Source organism: Leucopleurus acutus (assembly GCF_964270905.1).
Source record: "Leucopleurus acutus genome assembly, chromosome: 20".
In the NCBI taxonomy this organism is placed as follows: domain Eukaryota; kingdom Metazoa; phylum Chordata; class Mammalia; order Artiodactyla; family Delphinidae; genus Leucopleurus; species Leucopleurus acutus.
In genome coordinates, this window is record NC_139162.1 from 19,229,291 (window position 1) to 19,244,262 (window position 14,972).

The following is a 14,972-nucleotide window of genomic DNA, read 5'->3' on the forward strand; positions in this document are numbered from 1 at the left end:
TAAAAGTGCTTTGAAAAGTGTGATGCTCAGTGCCACCTCCATTTCCCTACTTAAATAAATCACATTCCAGGATTAGGATGAGCACAAACAATAAGCAGATCACAATTATAACAGGTCAAAAGGGTTTCTGAACTCTTGAGGAGAACTGATAGCAGAAAATCTCAAGTTTTTAATTATTAAATATAAATTACTCTTAAGATTGCATAAGATAAATTTCTATCAATCAAAATTATAATCCAGAAAAAATTGTTTCAAAATCAGAAAAGAAATAGTCATTGATATTTTGAATATCAGCATATCATCTTATAGACGTACATTTTTACATGTTTGTAAGTGACTATTTCAAAACATTTTACCAAAGTAAGTCACAAACTATTTTTCCTGGTATTTTACCCTAGAATTGGTAGATAGTTACTTGGTTTAAAATTTGCAAAGCAATAATCTTCTTTATCTCACAGACTCTAGATAATCTGAAGGAAGGGAAATACCATCTACGTGTGAGGCCTGCAGACATACCTGTTGCTGAGAGAGCATCTTTGAACTACTGGCGAACATGGAAGTGTATCAGCAAACCCTCAGAATTTCCTATAAAAAGCCCAGCCTTCACAGGTATAACCACAGCCTGACCTTTTCTGAAGCCCAGACCAGCTTCCCTTCTCACTCTAACAGAAGTGGCTTCAATCCAGAGAGTGCCCTGATTTCTGAACTAGTTCTGGATGATTCCTCTACCTTCCTGTCATCTCCTTTGAGCTTGTACCTGCCACATGCCCTCTCCATGACTTCTTACTCACTGGAACTAAACATCCTTCTCCATGTTCATTCCCCTGTATGCTGGTTTCACTTGGGCAAGGCTGGGCTGCATTCCACCCCGTCCTATTGGTCAGGGCACTCCACCATACTTTCAAGTCACCTCTAACCACCACACAAGGAATGTCTCCAAATGATCACTGTCTGATGGGTGCCTTGCAGCATAGATACACCTACCTGGGACACCAGAATAGCCATTCATGATTATTGATGGGTTTTGAGCTTTCGGGAGAGTCAAAAGGATCTATTTTATCTGTAGGTCATCTATTTTATCTGTGGTTGGTTAGATCAATTAAAAAAAAACAAATAGGTAACCAGTGTGAATTTAATGACTGAGTATATAAGCCAAAATTTCACATGTCCCACTGCCCTTCACTGCAGAAAAACTAGATTTCCATGCCCTGCTCCCCACCACACTTCTGCCAAACCTAGGGTTACATCTGAAAAGAGTGAGTGAGAAGAAGGAGGTATCTGGCAGGGACCATCTCTGGGGTGATCTCTTCAGCTTCCTCTGGGGCCCCTGGGTCAGTGAGAGCCCTGCCCACTTCTGAGAGCCCTGGCCTCTGGGAGGTGGTGACACCCCTCTGCATGTTCTCCTCCAGGCCTACATGATAAGGCACCTTTGGGACTTATGGATACACCACTGTTAGACACAGAAGAGGACGTGCACTACTGCTTCCTGCCCCTAGACCTAGTGGCCAAGTATCCAAGCCTGGTAACTGAAGACAATCTGCTATGGCTGGCTAAGACCGTGGCCCTCATCGAGTGCGAGTGCAGCGAGTTCCGCTTCATTGGTGATTGCTCTATCTGGGGGGTTGGGGGAGGGGGAGTGGGGGGAGGGGGGTGGGAGTGGCAGCAGGCTGATAGGACCCATCCACCCCTCCTAACCCCACACCACTTGGAGGCCCAGCTTGGGGCTTAGGGCCTCAGGAGCTTCCCTGGGCAGAGCTGGTGGAAGCGTGACAGAGCCTTCCTGGAAGCAAATGGATTTCCAGCATTAGACTCCCACTAGCCTCAGGGCTGTTTTATTCCCTGTTCATTTTGGAATGACCTGGGTGTAAAGGGGCACTGGAAACTAGCTGCAGTGGTGTCACGGGCCACAGGAGTTGGTGTAAAGGGCAAGACCCTGAGCTGGACTCCAAACTACTTATCTCTCTGCCTTTATGTATCCAACTGGGCTCTAGACCTCAGTTCCTCTCACCATAAAATGAGGGATTAGGGTTGTTTCAAAGGATGGTCCCTTCCTCCTCTCACTTCCACTAAACTCAGGATAAAAGGGAAGAAGGGTGGATGGTGAAATGTTCCCCAGAATCATTGTAGAATTGTCCACCTGAGCTAGTGGCCTAAGGAGGGATGAGATCTTCAAGCCTGGACAGAAGAGAGCCTCCCTCTTCCACCAGGACAGGTTCTGGTGGGGTGTGAACTGAACTGATTCCAAGATGCTGCTGCTGCCTGTATGAATAGGGCAGGAAATACCCAAATTGTACTAGGGACCAAATGCCTGGAACCCCAGCCTTTCATAGTCACAGTCACCTGGAATGTTGTCTATAATGTGCTTCTGAATCTCCAAGTTGATTCACACAGGACAGTAGCATTGGCTCCATCTCTGCCTCCCACACTGCAGTCCAGGCAGGGAAAAACTGCAAGAGCCACCTGCCAACCCAGGCTCAGCCAGGCCCTTCCTCTCTAAGTGGCAAGACAACTCCCTCTTTTGGAATGACCTGCTCTTGGGTCAAGACTCACAGGGTAAGTCTCAGGGCCAGTGTGTGCTCACCAGGAAGACCTGGCTTGGGAGCCCCAGGCCAGCCAATGGGAAGCCACACCCACGGACTCAGACACAGGAAAACAAAGTAATTTGGGGTTTTTCACCTTGAAAACCACAGACTGAAAGCTAATCTAACCAGGTATGTTTAGAAATTGTTTTGGAATAAGGAGCCCCTAGGATAAGTTGTAGCACCAAAAACCTGCCAAAACCTGGACCTGCAATTAGATCAGAAATAACCTTGTTAACCCATTTTGTTTCCTTTTGTTTTTCAAGTGAATTTTCTCCGCTCACAGAAGATTTTACTACCAGATAATTTCTCCAACATAGATGTGTTAGAAGGAGAAGTGGAAATTCTGGAAATCCCTGAGCTCAGTGAAGCTGTGAGGTTGTACCGAATGAACATGGGTATGTCACCAGGGGAACCTTGGCCTCCCCTTGACATCCTGGGGCAGTCTGGGCTTTAGCCAGAAAAGCCAAAAACAAACATCTTCCCTCCCGCAACCACTCTGGGCTTTGGGTGGTAGTGAGAGAAGCGGGTGTTCTGGCTGACTTAGAATCTGAGAAGACAAATTTCAGTCTGAAACCCAGTGTGCCCTCTGTCTGCTCAGTCTTGCCACTGACCTGTAGGTAGCTCAGCCCAGCCTGGGTGGGGAAACCGGGCCAGAGTGTCCAGGGGAGGGAAGTTGGGCCTGAGGCCGGGCTTCCCAAGGTCAGGGGAGGTCTGCCCTCCTTGTGGATGTGTCAAGCAACTGGGAACTTGTAACTAACCCCTACCTGCCACTCCCATCCTTCCTCTTCCAGGCATAGCTGGAGGGCGTGGGAAATTCCCCATAGGACTTCAGTTATCCCCCACACACCCCAGTTCCTTTGTCCCCCCTACTTCAAATCCCTGGCTGCTGTGCCTGTTTCTGCCTGCTCCTGACACTTCCTGACCCTGGTCCAGGCCTTCAAGTTCCCGGCCCAACCTCATTCCAATTTGCTCCTCATATTTTTTATTTGCCTTTCACCATCCCATTTCCCAAATCCTGCATGTCTATGGACGCTACTGTGCATGTTGCAGGAGCTAGCTACCTTAGTGTGGCCTCAGCTGGCATTCTGAGAATATATAGAACTGTCTTGCACATGTGAAGTTTGGCCTGCATGTCACCAGATACTTATTCCATGGGAATCAGACTTTCCCTACTTTTAGGCCAGCTCTCCCAGACTCCTCCCCAGGCAAGTGGAGTCCTATCCTATTTGGGGGTAGTGGCATCCTGCTGCAGGTCTCAGGAGCCTGTCTTGGGATCTTACAACCCACTTCAAAGGGTGTAAGTTCAAACCTCTCCCCCAAAGACTTCTGTTCCTTCAGAGAACATGGGTCAGAGAGATGAGTAGACCGGTGCATGCTGCACAAGAGCTATGTGAAGTTGGAAGGGAAGCATGCCTGTGGACAGGCTCTGTAAGCCATAAAGCAGCCCCCAAACACAAAGCATGTTTTTTGTCTTTTATAAAGCACCATAACTAAGGGAAACAGCTCTCGTAGCCTTGGAGGTAGAGGCGCTCTCAAATCTCAGCTCTGCCCCACCTAGCTTTGGTATTTGGGGCAAGGTTCTTAACTGGCCTCTCAGGACACAGTTTCCTCATCTATGATAAGAGGAGAGTACTACCCCTCTTGTAGGATTGGAGATGACCCATGAAAATCACCTGGCAGCTTGCCACTGGCCCACTGTTGCCACTGGAACAGGGTCCTGTAGACTGTGCATTGTGCCCACTGCAGGAGAACAAGGTTTCACCCATAAGCCCGCAATTCAAATATCCAACCTGAAAGTAACACTACACAGTGTGTCTCCGGGGAAAATTCTGCCCAAGAGTGATAGGGACTGTGAATCCGGGAAGCCTGTAATGCACATTAGGTTCAATGCTGTGGTTGTCATTCTTTACCCATGGATAATTAGAGCAGAGTTTGGAACTAAGGGAAATTCCTGCAGAGGCTGGGGCCAGATGGCTGTTATTCTGAAATTCAAATGTTAGTGATAACAGCTAATTAATCTACCCCCCATACCCACCCTGCCTCTCAACAAATAGTTTTGACCTGTAAACCTGACTGAATATAAGAAAAACTATACTGATTTCGAGCGGATCCATATTTGGCTGTGCAAGGAAATAAGCTCCCTCAAAGTCTCTTTAGTTACTGATTTAAGGCAGCAGTAGGAAGCAAGACCCAAAGCTTCCAGTACAGTTATGACCATGAGGGATCTAGGAGTCACCCCTTTCTCTCTGGCACAGGTGGCTGTTCCCGGACCTCCTGTCCTCCTCCAAGCCCTGGGAAGGGGGGCCGTGCAGCAGGCCTAGAGTCTGTGAAGCCACTGTACATGATGACCCTGGGTCTGCTTGTCAAGTACCCAGACTCCGCACTAGGACAGCTCCGCATCGAGAGCACTCTGGATGGAAGTAGACTGTACATCACTGGGAACGGGGTCCTCTTCCAGCACGTTAAGTAAGGCCCTCCTCAGAGCACAGCTTGGTCCCACTCAGGCTGAGCTTTACCTTTCTTGAGGAACCAACCTGGGGCCCTGCCCATGAGCCAGAGATTGTGTCCTTGGGGACAAAATGATCATTTTAGCCACTCCCACTACCCACACCAGCACCACCAAATTTGGGCCTCGGAGGAGAGGCCTGGTGCCAAGGTATAAGATTCCCAAGGTTCAAAGGTCTCACACTGTTTCATATTTCCATCCTCTGTGATCTATTGCTCTGGTTCTAGCCCTGTGCTAGGTCTGAGGTGACCAGGCCAATCACAACACTTAGGATGCTGGATAGTCCCCCTCCTTCAAAGGTCCTCCCCACAACCCTTGGGAGGCTCACTGACACACAGAAAGAGCCAGGGGTGAGCCCCCCCACAAGAAGCAAGGCAAGGCAGTCTTCCTGGAGGAGGTGATACCTGGCCTCTGCCTTGTGGGATGAGCTCAGAATGTTCCCTTTAGTGCAGGGGCATGGATTCTAATCCTGTTTTTTTAATTAATTTAATCAATTAATTAATTAATTAATTTATGGCTGCGTTGGGTCTTTGTTGCTGTGCACGGGCTTTCTCTAGTTTTGGCGAGAGGGGGCTACTCTTCGTTGCAGTACATGGGCTTCTCATTGCAGTGGCTTCTCTTGTTGTGGAGCACCTGCTCTACGCACGCGGGCCTCAGCAGTTGTGGTGCATGGGCTTCAGTAGTTGTGGCTCGTGGGCTCTAGAGCACAGGCTCAGTAGTTGTGATGCATGGGCTTAGTTGCTCCGCGACATGTGGGATCTTCCCGGAACAGGGCTCGAACCCATGTCCCCTGCATTGGCAGGCGGGTTCTTAACCACTGCACCACCAGGGAAGCCCCTAATCCTGTTTTTTTGGGGTTTTTTTTTAGATATTTGCCATGTATTTCTTCTTAGGTCTTTTTTTTAATTAATTAATTAATTAATATATATATATATTTAACATCTTTATTGGGGTATAATTGCTTTACAATGGTGTGTTAGTTTCTGCTTTATAACAAAGTGAATCAGTTATACATATACATATGTTCCCATATCTCTTCCCTCTTGTGTCTCCCTCCCTCCCACCCTCCCTATCCCACCCCTCCAGGCGGTCACAAAGCACCGAGCCGATATCCCTGTGCCATGCGGCTGCTTCCCACTAGCTATCGACCTTAAGTTTGTTAGTGTATATGTGTCCATGCCTCTCTCTCGCCCTGTCACAGCTCACCCTTCCCCCTCCCCATATCCTCAAGTCCATTCTCCAGTAGGTCTGTGTCTTTATTCCTGTCTTACCCCTAGGTTCTTCATGACATTATTTTTTTTTCTTAAATTCCATATATATGTGTTAGCATACGGTATTTGTCTTTTTCTTTCTGACTTACTTCACTCTGTATGTCTTACTTCACTCTGTCTAGGTCTATCCACCTCATTACAAATAGCTCAATTTCGTTTCTTTTTATGCCTGAGTAATATATATTTTTTCTTTTTGGCTGTGCTGGGTCTTCGTTTCTGTGCGAGGGCTTTCTCTAGCGGCGGCAAGCAGGGGCCACTCTTCATCGCAGTGCGCGGGCCTCTCACTGTCGCGGCCTCTCTTGTTGCGGAGCACAGGCTCCAGACACGCAGGCTCAGTAGTTGTAGCTCATGGGCCTAGTTGCTCCGCGGCATGTGGGATCTTCCCAGACCAGGGCTCGAACCTGTGTCCCCTGCATTGACAGGCAGATTCTCAACCACTGCGCCACCAGGGAAGCCCCCTAATCCTGTTTTATAGAAAGGTAAACAGGTTCCGAGTAGGGCAACTCTCTTAGGCTCACAAAATACACTGGTACCAAAACTAAAGATAGAAGTGGGTTTTCCTGAGCACCTGGGGAGAGGGTCAGCCAACCCCAAACACTGTCTTACCCCAAAACTGTCATTTGTGGCCCACGCCATCCATTTCTCCCGGAGATGTCCCACCCCTGATGTCACAGGGCACAGAGGGCAAAGACAAGTGCCTTTGGAGGTGGGGGGTTTCCTGGGCATACAAGGTATCAGTAATCTCCCAAACCGTGACAGGCTGCCACATAGTGACTGACATGTCTTGGGCAGATATTTATGGGGGCAAAAATGGAGTGACTGGGCCCTGGCCTGGATTCTGGAACCTGAGACAGGGCTTGGAGGCTTGCAATTAGTCAATTTAGAGGGCTTTGCTGAAATAGGTCAAGCTCAGCTGCAAAAGGGTGAGCCTATGTGTCCAAGTATACCCCGCTATGAGACGTCATCAGAAACCAGTTAAGGAAATGATGTTAGTGGCCACAGGCTTGAGTTAGTGTAAGGGCAAGACATTCTAGACATGGAAGGTTGACAGGCTGTACTCCCTTGGGGTACAGTGCTGAAGCTCTCTGTGACAGACCTTTCCTCTGGGCAGGAACTGGCTGGGGACTTGCCGGCTGCCCCTGACTGAGACCATTTCTGAGGTGTACGAGCTCTGTGCCTTCCTGGACAAGAGGGACATCACCTATGAGCCAATGAAAGTGGCTCTGAAGACTCATCTGGAGCCGAGGACTCTGGCACCCATGGATATGCTCAGTAAATAAAGAAGCTTCTCAGTTTGAATTCAACATCAGAGGAGGGTCTAGGAGATCACAGAGAAAAGATAAGGCTGGCTAGAACCAGAAACTGTAGATGGAACAGAAAAGGAAAGCTAGACTAACATCTGTGGGTTTCACCTAAAAGGAAACTTTCCTGTTAGGTGACCCCTCCCCACCCCAAGCCCACAGGTAGCCTCAAGTAGTCCAGGCTGAGCTGTGCAGACTGACCCAGTTGGGGGGCCACATGGGACCCTAAGGGCATGCCTGCTCTGGCTCTGGGAGCCGATGCTATGCCCATTTGGTCCTCGCAGCCATCCAGGGAAGAATGATCCCTGGGTCCATTTAACAAAAAAAGCAGAGGCTCAGGGAGGTAACTTGCTTATATTACTAGATCATGGTCAAACTAGGATTTAAATCTGAGTCTAAAGCCAGTGTTGTTTCACCAGCTGCCTATAACTGTTTCCTAACAAAAAGTGTTTTAGATCAATTTATGCTATATTACTATCATTCAACAACATTCAGTACTTATTTGAGCACCTACCATATACCAGGACAGTAGATAACACTAGAGGTACAGAAGAGAGCAAAACAGACCCAGTTTCTATCTTCATGAGGTTCACAATCTATATACCTCTTGGTTATATCATCTATTTATATACCCTTCATTCATTACAAAGCTCATTAGAAACTGGTTCTTAAGACAGAACAAAGCCTAAATCTAGTCACCCCAGGAAAAGGGTCATGAGTTCATCTTCCCAGAACAAAGCCCCATTCTCCAGACATGCCTCGAGGCTTGGTCTCTATAGAAGTGATAGTGATTTGATGAGACGCTGGCTCTATGATATTTGCCAAACCATAAGCACAAACATACAGAGGGACTCCTAGCTCCGGTCTGAGTGGCCATGTGGAAAATTACACACCCAGCCAGAAACCAGAAGCAGTTAGCAAGGTAGGTAGAAAGGTACATTAGCCAAGCTTTCTTGGGAGAGGTGGGCCAGGGAAAGAACAGCAGTGCCCTTGGGGTTGGTGGCCCTCCCCCAACCCAGAGTCACCAGCTGACCCTCCAAGCTGCTATTGACACCCAGGAAACCATATGGTGAGCCACAGGGAAGGCCTGAGGAGCAGAAAAGGTTGATGTCAGGGATTTCTGCTGCTTCTCAGACTAGGCAACAGAATATGACTGATGAAGATATTGTGTCTTAACATGTAATGGACAAAATGCCCTACCTAATTTCCCTTTTGGCCACGTGATGTGTTCCCTCTCATTGGTTTCCTTAGATGAGGAGTGGACGGCAGAAATCACTGTGTATTCCCCTCAACAGATCGTCAAAGTTTATGTTGGAAGCCACTGGTATGCAACCACCTTGCAGACCCTGCTGAAGGTACTGCTGGCCTGAGGCTGCCCTCGTCTCCTTTTGGCTTCTGCGGCTGAGAAGATTCTGTCACCTGACCCGTACACAGCCTTCAGCACCTGATTAAAACAAGGACCTTCCCTCTGCTCCATGGCCCAAAGTGCTTTTTATTCTATGAGCAGCATTCTGGGAAGGCTTTAGGAGTTTGGGTAGGGATGAGGCCAGTCTGAGGGGCCTGGACTGAGCAGGACATAGGGTGAGGTTCCAGATGCCTCAAGAGAGCAGGACTGAGCAGGACATAGGGTGAGGTTCCAGATGCCTCCTCAAGGAGCCAGCAAAACTTGAAGCAGAGATGATGTGCTTCTCCCTAGATGCTCTGCTCCTCATTATGGCTCCTTGTGGCCAACAAGATAAGGAGATGGAAATCCCAAAGCCTCTGCTCTAGAATGGTTAGGAAAACAAAGAGAAGGCTGACCTGCCCCTTAAGGATGTAGCCCTTTAACAGACTAACAAGACTCTGGTGTCCAACCCTTTGCAGTATCCAGAACTGCTGTCCAACCCTCAGAGAGTGTACTGGATCACATATGGACAGACCCTGCTGATCCACGGGGATGGCCAAATGTTTCGACACATTCTCAACTTCCTGAGACTTGGAAAACTATTTTTACCATCTGAATTTAAGTGAGTGAAGGAAGGAAATCATATAATGAAACCCCATCCCTCTTCAAGACGGAAATTTGAGTTTGTAGCCTTCAGGGAGATTATATTATTTCCAACATGTGAACTGCTGTTCAAGGCAGCAGCTCTGGAGGCTTATAACCCCACCCACACTCCCACCCCAGATGCCCAGTGCGACATCTTGTCATTTGCAGGGAATGGCCCCTCCTCTGCCAGGAGGTGGAGGAATACCACATCCCATCCCTCTCAGAAGCCCTTATCCAATGTGAGGCATACAAGTAAGGAAACTGCTCCTGACACCATGTTCTAAAGTTTGAACCTTTATATTCCTCTTGGGAATCCTGTCCTAAGTCTCACCTCCCAGTAGGACCTGTTCTCCTTAGAGGTAAGGGGGTGGAGCAGGCCCAGGATTGGGCAGGGACCTAAGCAAAACCCTTTAAAGCCCCTTCTCCCCTGCTGTCTAGAGTTAACTCCCAGCCAGAGGGCAGACCTGGTCAATGGACTAGTGGAAGCTTCTGCTTACTAACCAAACCCTCTTGGAGTCTGCAGGTCATGGATCCAGGAGAAAGAATCTGGAAATGAAGTTTTTCCCATCAGAAGGCTGCATGTGATGACAGAAGGGCCAGGGTCACTGGTGGAGTTCAGTAGAGATGCCAAAGAAGTAAGTCCCAGCATTCTTTGGTTTGGTGTTATCCTGAAAGAGTACCAGCACAGGGCTCAGAGGGCAGACCGCTACTGAGGGGTATGGCAAATTGAAAGAGCCGGGCCTACATGGCTCCTGGCACAGTGACTGGTTTCTGAACCTGGAGGGAGACACCAGGAAATGCTGGCTGCCTGTGGCCTGGGATGCTGATATGTCCCTTTGGTGTGTGAAAGGACCCTGGGCTGGTACCACCCCCACTCAGACTGAGCAAATATCAAATGTAAGACCCATGTGGGGGATGGGATTGTTCTGGGTAAGCAAGTGAAGTCTTAGAGACCCAGCTTATGAGATCTTGGGTAAGACTTCGATGTGGAAGCACAAAATGCCCAGAGCTGCTGTGCCCTCCCTCTCCAGACCACAGCTTGCATACCTATGGAGTTCCAAGACTGCAGTGACAGGACTCCACGGAACAAGGCCAAGGGGACCCTGGCCAGGTCCAGCCAGATAGAGGAGGCTGAGCAGTACTTCCGGACAATCCAGGTGTCCCTATGCCGAGGTGCCAAGAGGGCGGGTAATCCCAGCACATACTCACACTGTCCTGGTCTATGTGCCAACCCTAGACACTGGGGGGCCCACCCTGAGAGTCCTCCCAAGAAGAAGTGTACCACAGTCAACCTCACACAGAAATCTGAAAGCAAAGACCCTCCTGTCACCCCCATGCAAAAACTCATCTCCCTGGTAAGGGAATGGGACATGGTCAATTGCAAACAATGGGAATTCCAGCCACTGCCAGGCCCCCCGAGCAGCTCCTTGGAGGAAGCCACCCTGAAGCTCCCCTCAGGAGGTGAGGCTGTTTCCCAGCCCAGCACCTCAGCTTCCTGGAAAGGCCATTACACAGCCTCAGAGAAGGACCCAGGCCCACAGGCAGGGGCTGGAGCTGGAACCAAAGACAAGGAGCCAGAGCTAACCTTTAAGCCATACTTCCCCATGAAAAGAGCTGTCACCTTGAAGGACTGGGGCAAGCAGAGCCCAAAGGAGAGAGGTGAGTCCTGTCCCATCCTTGACCTAATTCTCATTTACAACAGAGAAGGCAAACCTTGGCCAAGACCACACAGCGAGTCAGTGATTAAGGGGGACTAGAGCTCTGCACTCACTGATGCCAAGCAGAAGACCCAGAAATGACAGGCACACTGGCATGACTTGGAGGCTTGAGAAACTACTTGAGGCATATGGGAGGAAGTGCCTATAAAGTGATAGGAGCACAGAGAAGGGTTGGGGGCTGAGGAGTCAGCAGGGGAAGGAAGGAGAAGCCTTGGGTGCTTGAGGAAACACAAGTCATGCGTCTAGCAGCTGGAGACCAGGCTTCACATGAAGTGATAAAGAGATAAGGCTGAAGACATAAGGAAATCAGGACAGGTCTTGTGGGTCAGGTTCAGGACCTAGCAGTTTGTTCTGATCCTAAGGGGAGCGGACAGCCACTGAAGCATTCTAAACAAGGAAGCAAGCAGTCAGGTGTGCATTTAGAAAGTTTGTTCCAGGGCAGAGGAAATGCAGCAGCAGGAGGATACGTGTTAGAAATGCCAAGATCATTCTAGATGAAACAAGTTAGGCAGTTGGAAGAAGCAGGAAAGTATCAGGCCAAGGAGGGGGCAGGTTTCTGGTTTGGGTGATTGCAAGGGGGTGGATGGTTACTGAGGTAGGAAGGACAAGAGAAGTAGGACTTGGGGAAGATGACACATTGCATGTGAGGTACTGATGGACATCCAAGGGGAGAAGTCCAGAAGACAGGAGGGTATATGGGGACTGGGCTGAATAGACAGGTGTGTGTGTGGTGGGGAAGTGTGGAGCAGCCCAGGGAAGTGAGCTGAGAACTGCTATGACGGACTGTTTCCTCTGCTCCTTCAAAGTCCTTCCTACAGTATTTTGTCATTTTCCCTTTTAGTGGCTCAGGCCCTGCTTGGAGGGGTCTCCTTGGGCCCCACCTGTGAGCCCCAAGTTGGTTTCTCAAGCATATTTTTTTAAATTTATTTTTGGCTGCGCTGGTCTTTGTTGCTGCACACGAGCTTTCTCTAGTCGTGGCAAGCTGGGGCTACTCTTAATTGCAGTGTGCAGGCTTTCTCATTGTGGTGGCTTCTCTTGTTGTGGAGCATGGGCTCTAGGACCATGGGCTTCAGGAGTTGCAGCACGCGGGCTCAGTAGTTGTGGCTTGAGGGCTCTAGAGCACAGACTCAGTAGTTGTGGCGCACAGGCTTAGCTGCTCCGCGGCATGTGGGATCTTCCCGGAACAGGGATCGAACCCATGTCCCCTGCATGCGCAGGCGGATTCTTTTTTTTTTTTTTAATAAATTTATTTATTTATTTTTGGCTGCGTTGGGTCTTTGTTACTGTGCACGGGCTTTCTCTAGTTGTAGTGAGCGGGGGCTACTCTTCATTGCAGTGGCTGGGCTTCTCATTGCGGTGGCTTCTGTTGTTGCGGAGCACGGGCTCTAGGTACGTGGGCTTCAGTAGTTGTGGCTCGAGGGCTCTAGAGCGCAGGCGCAGTAGTTGTGGCACGCGGGCTTAGTTGCTCTGCGGCACATGGGATCTTCCCGGAGCAGGAATCAAACCTGTGTCCCCTGCATTGGCAGGCAGATTCTTAACCACTGTGCCACCAGGGAAGTCCCTCAAGCGTATTCGTCAGAATGGATATGCATCAGCAACTCCCCACAAAAGCTCCTCTCATAATTTTACTAAGATTTCCAGTCCCCAGCTGGGTTATTATCAGCTCTATTTACTACCAGTCCTAGTTCAACAGAGGATTTGGAAAGTTCCTTGGAGTTCTGAAATTCAGGATTTGGCTTGCAGTGATTCAAGGGCAATGTAGAGAGGAGAGCCAGAACATGCCCCTGCCAGCCCAGGGTACCACTTCTGAGAAGCTGGAGGCAAAGGCTCGTGACTGACTGTACTGGTCTGTTGCCAGAGGTCTCCTCCCTGCTTGGGCTCTGAGGTGGCTTAAGGAGAGCCCTCTCCCCGTGTTGTTTTCACAGAAAGTCCTGCCCCTGAGCAGTCTGTGCCTGAGGCCAGTGAGGTGGACAGCACAGGGGTCATCCTCAAAGTGACCCACCCCCCCGTGGTGGGTAGTGATGGCTCCTGCATGTTCTTTGAGGACAGCATCATCTATACCACACAGATGGACAACCTCACACACATGCCACCCACAGCCAGCCCCCAGCCCCGAGGTAAGGCTCTGGAGCCATGCCTGGCCCTGCACTTCCTTGCGGAGATGCCTGAGCCCTCACCCAGGGTACTTCAGGGATACAGTCTCCCTTGGAAGCCCTACACCTCTCCCTTACTCCGGGCTGGCTCTAAGGCTCTAGCCGTGGCAGATGTGGCCACATCCACTCTCTCCTCCACAGAGGTGACTTTCCTGAGTTTCTCTCTGTCCTGGGAAGAGATGTTTTACGCACAGAAATGTCACTGCTTCCTGACTGACATCATTCTGGATTCCATCAGGCAAAAGGACCCCAAAGCCATCACAGCCAAGGTGGTCTCCCTGGCCAACCGGCTGTGGGTATGTGTGATAGGCCTCAGGCCTTGTTCCTTCTCCACTTTCCCTTGCCTCCACAGTAAGTAGGCAAGGCAAGAAGAAGCAAGCCAAGATACAGGGTCAGGGGAGTAAGGGGAAGAGATCAGGGGCAGAAGGGCAGGGACAGGGAGACAGGGCAGCAGCATCTGGGCCAAGCCTTGGCCAAGAGGCAGTTTGAACTGATAGTATCCTCTGACCTCTGCAGCTCCTGCAGGCCCAGGGAAGCCCCTGCTCTGCATCCCACTCTGAGGGGCTGGGAGCAAATGTGTGTCACACTGCTGCCCCCAGCCCTGCCTGACTGTGGGCTCTTCTGGCAGACTCTGAACATCAGCCCCAAGCAGTTTGTGGTGGACTTGCTGGCCATCACTGGCTTCAAGGATGACCGGTACACCCAGGAACATCTGTACAGCTGGGTGGAGGTGAGGGCTTCCTGCACCCCACTGGGAATGGCAACCCTCCAGATGCCTCAGATGGACACTGTCTTGCTGCATGAGGGCCAGGCCAGTGCTGCCCAGAAGGCAAGACAGGCAACTAGACCTCTAGTCTCTGGTCCCAGGGAGGGAGGAACAATGGATGAAATTAACCTGTCTAGAGTGGTCAAAAAGCAGTATTCAGGCCACTGGTTTTTGTAGTTTTCCTCCCATTTTACCAATTTAGCCTTCATCACTAACAACCCTGACTATACTCAGGGAAGCACATTCTACGACCTCAAGGTTTTGGGGTGCTGAAATCCGAGAAACTACTGGGAGTCAGATAGATGTTTTCAATGACTGATACCAACTTCACCTACTCAGCCATGATGTCAGTACTTGTGTACATTCCTTTTACACTTAAGCTGCTTTAAAGCAGTTTTTACAAAGAAAAGGAAAATGTTCAATAAGGGCAAAGGAATGACTCAGGTTTTTTGTTTTTTGATTCCTTAAAATAATTTTAGGATTCACATTTTTATTTTAACATTGTAGGTGAAAAAGATTTAGCTAATTTTTCATTAATCTGGCATTTCTGTAATCAAGTACATTACTATAACATCTTTCACTATAAACACAAAAGTGCCAAGTTACTATCCTCTGTCTAGTCTATTGAGTGGAAAGTGAAGTCAGC

General features: G+C 49.4%; 1 protein-coding gene across 1 annotated transcript in view; it reads left to right on the forward strand.

Annotated features, from left to right (window-relative positions):
• KCTD19 (potassium channel tetramerization domain containing 19) overlaps positions 1-14,972 on the forward strand; it is a gene marked incomplete at both ends in the record, with an annotated part of 32,021 nt that overhangs the window by 16,701 nt on the left and 348 nt on the right. Inside the window, 13 exons of the mRNA XM_082863040.1 lie at positions 459-609; positions 1,410-1,601; positions 2,846-2,977; positions 4,838-5,048; positions 7,471-7,631; positions 8,912-9,015; positions 9,524-9,666; positions 9,858-9,941; positions 10,213-10,324; positions 10,721-11,348; positions 13,333-13,524; positions 13,702-13,856; positions 14,189-14,290. Coding sequence (XP_082719166.1) covers positions 459-609; positions 1,410-1,601; positions 2,846-2,977; positions 4,838-5,048; positions 7,471-7,631; positions 8,912-9,015; positions 9,524-9,666; positions 9,858-9,941; positions 10,213-10,324; positions 10,721-11,348; positions 13,333-13,524; positions 13,702-13,856; positions 14,189-14,290 — 2,367 coding nt within the window. The remainder of the gene's footprint in view (positions 1-458; positions 610-1,409; positions 1,602-2,845; positions 2,978-4,837; positions 5,049-7,470; positions 7,632-8,911; positions 9,016-9,523; positions 9,667-9,857; positions 9,942-10,212; positions 10,325-10,720; positions 11,349-13,332; positions 13,525-13,701; positions 13,857-14,188; positions 14,291-14,972) is intronic.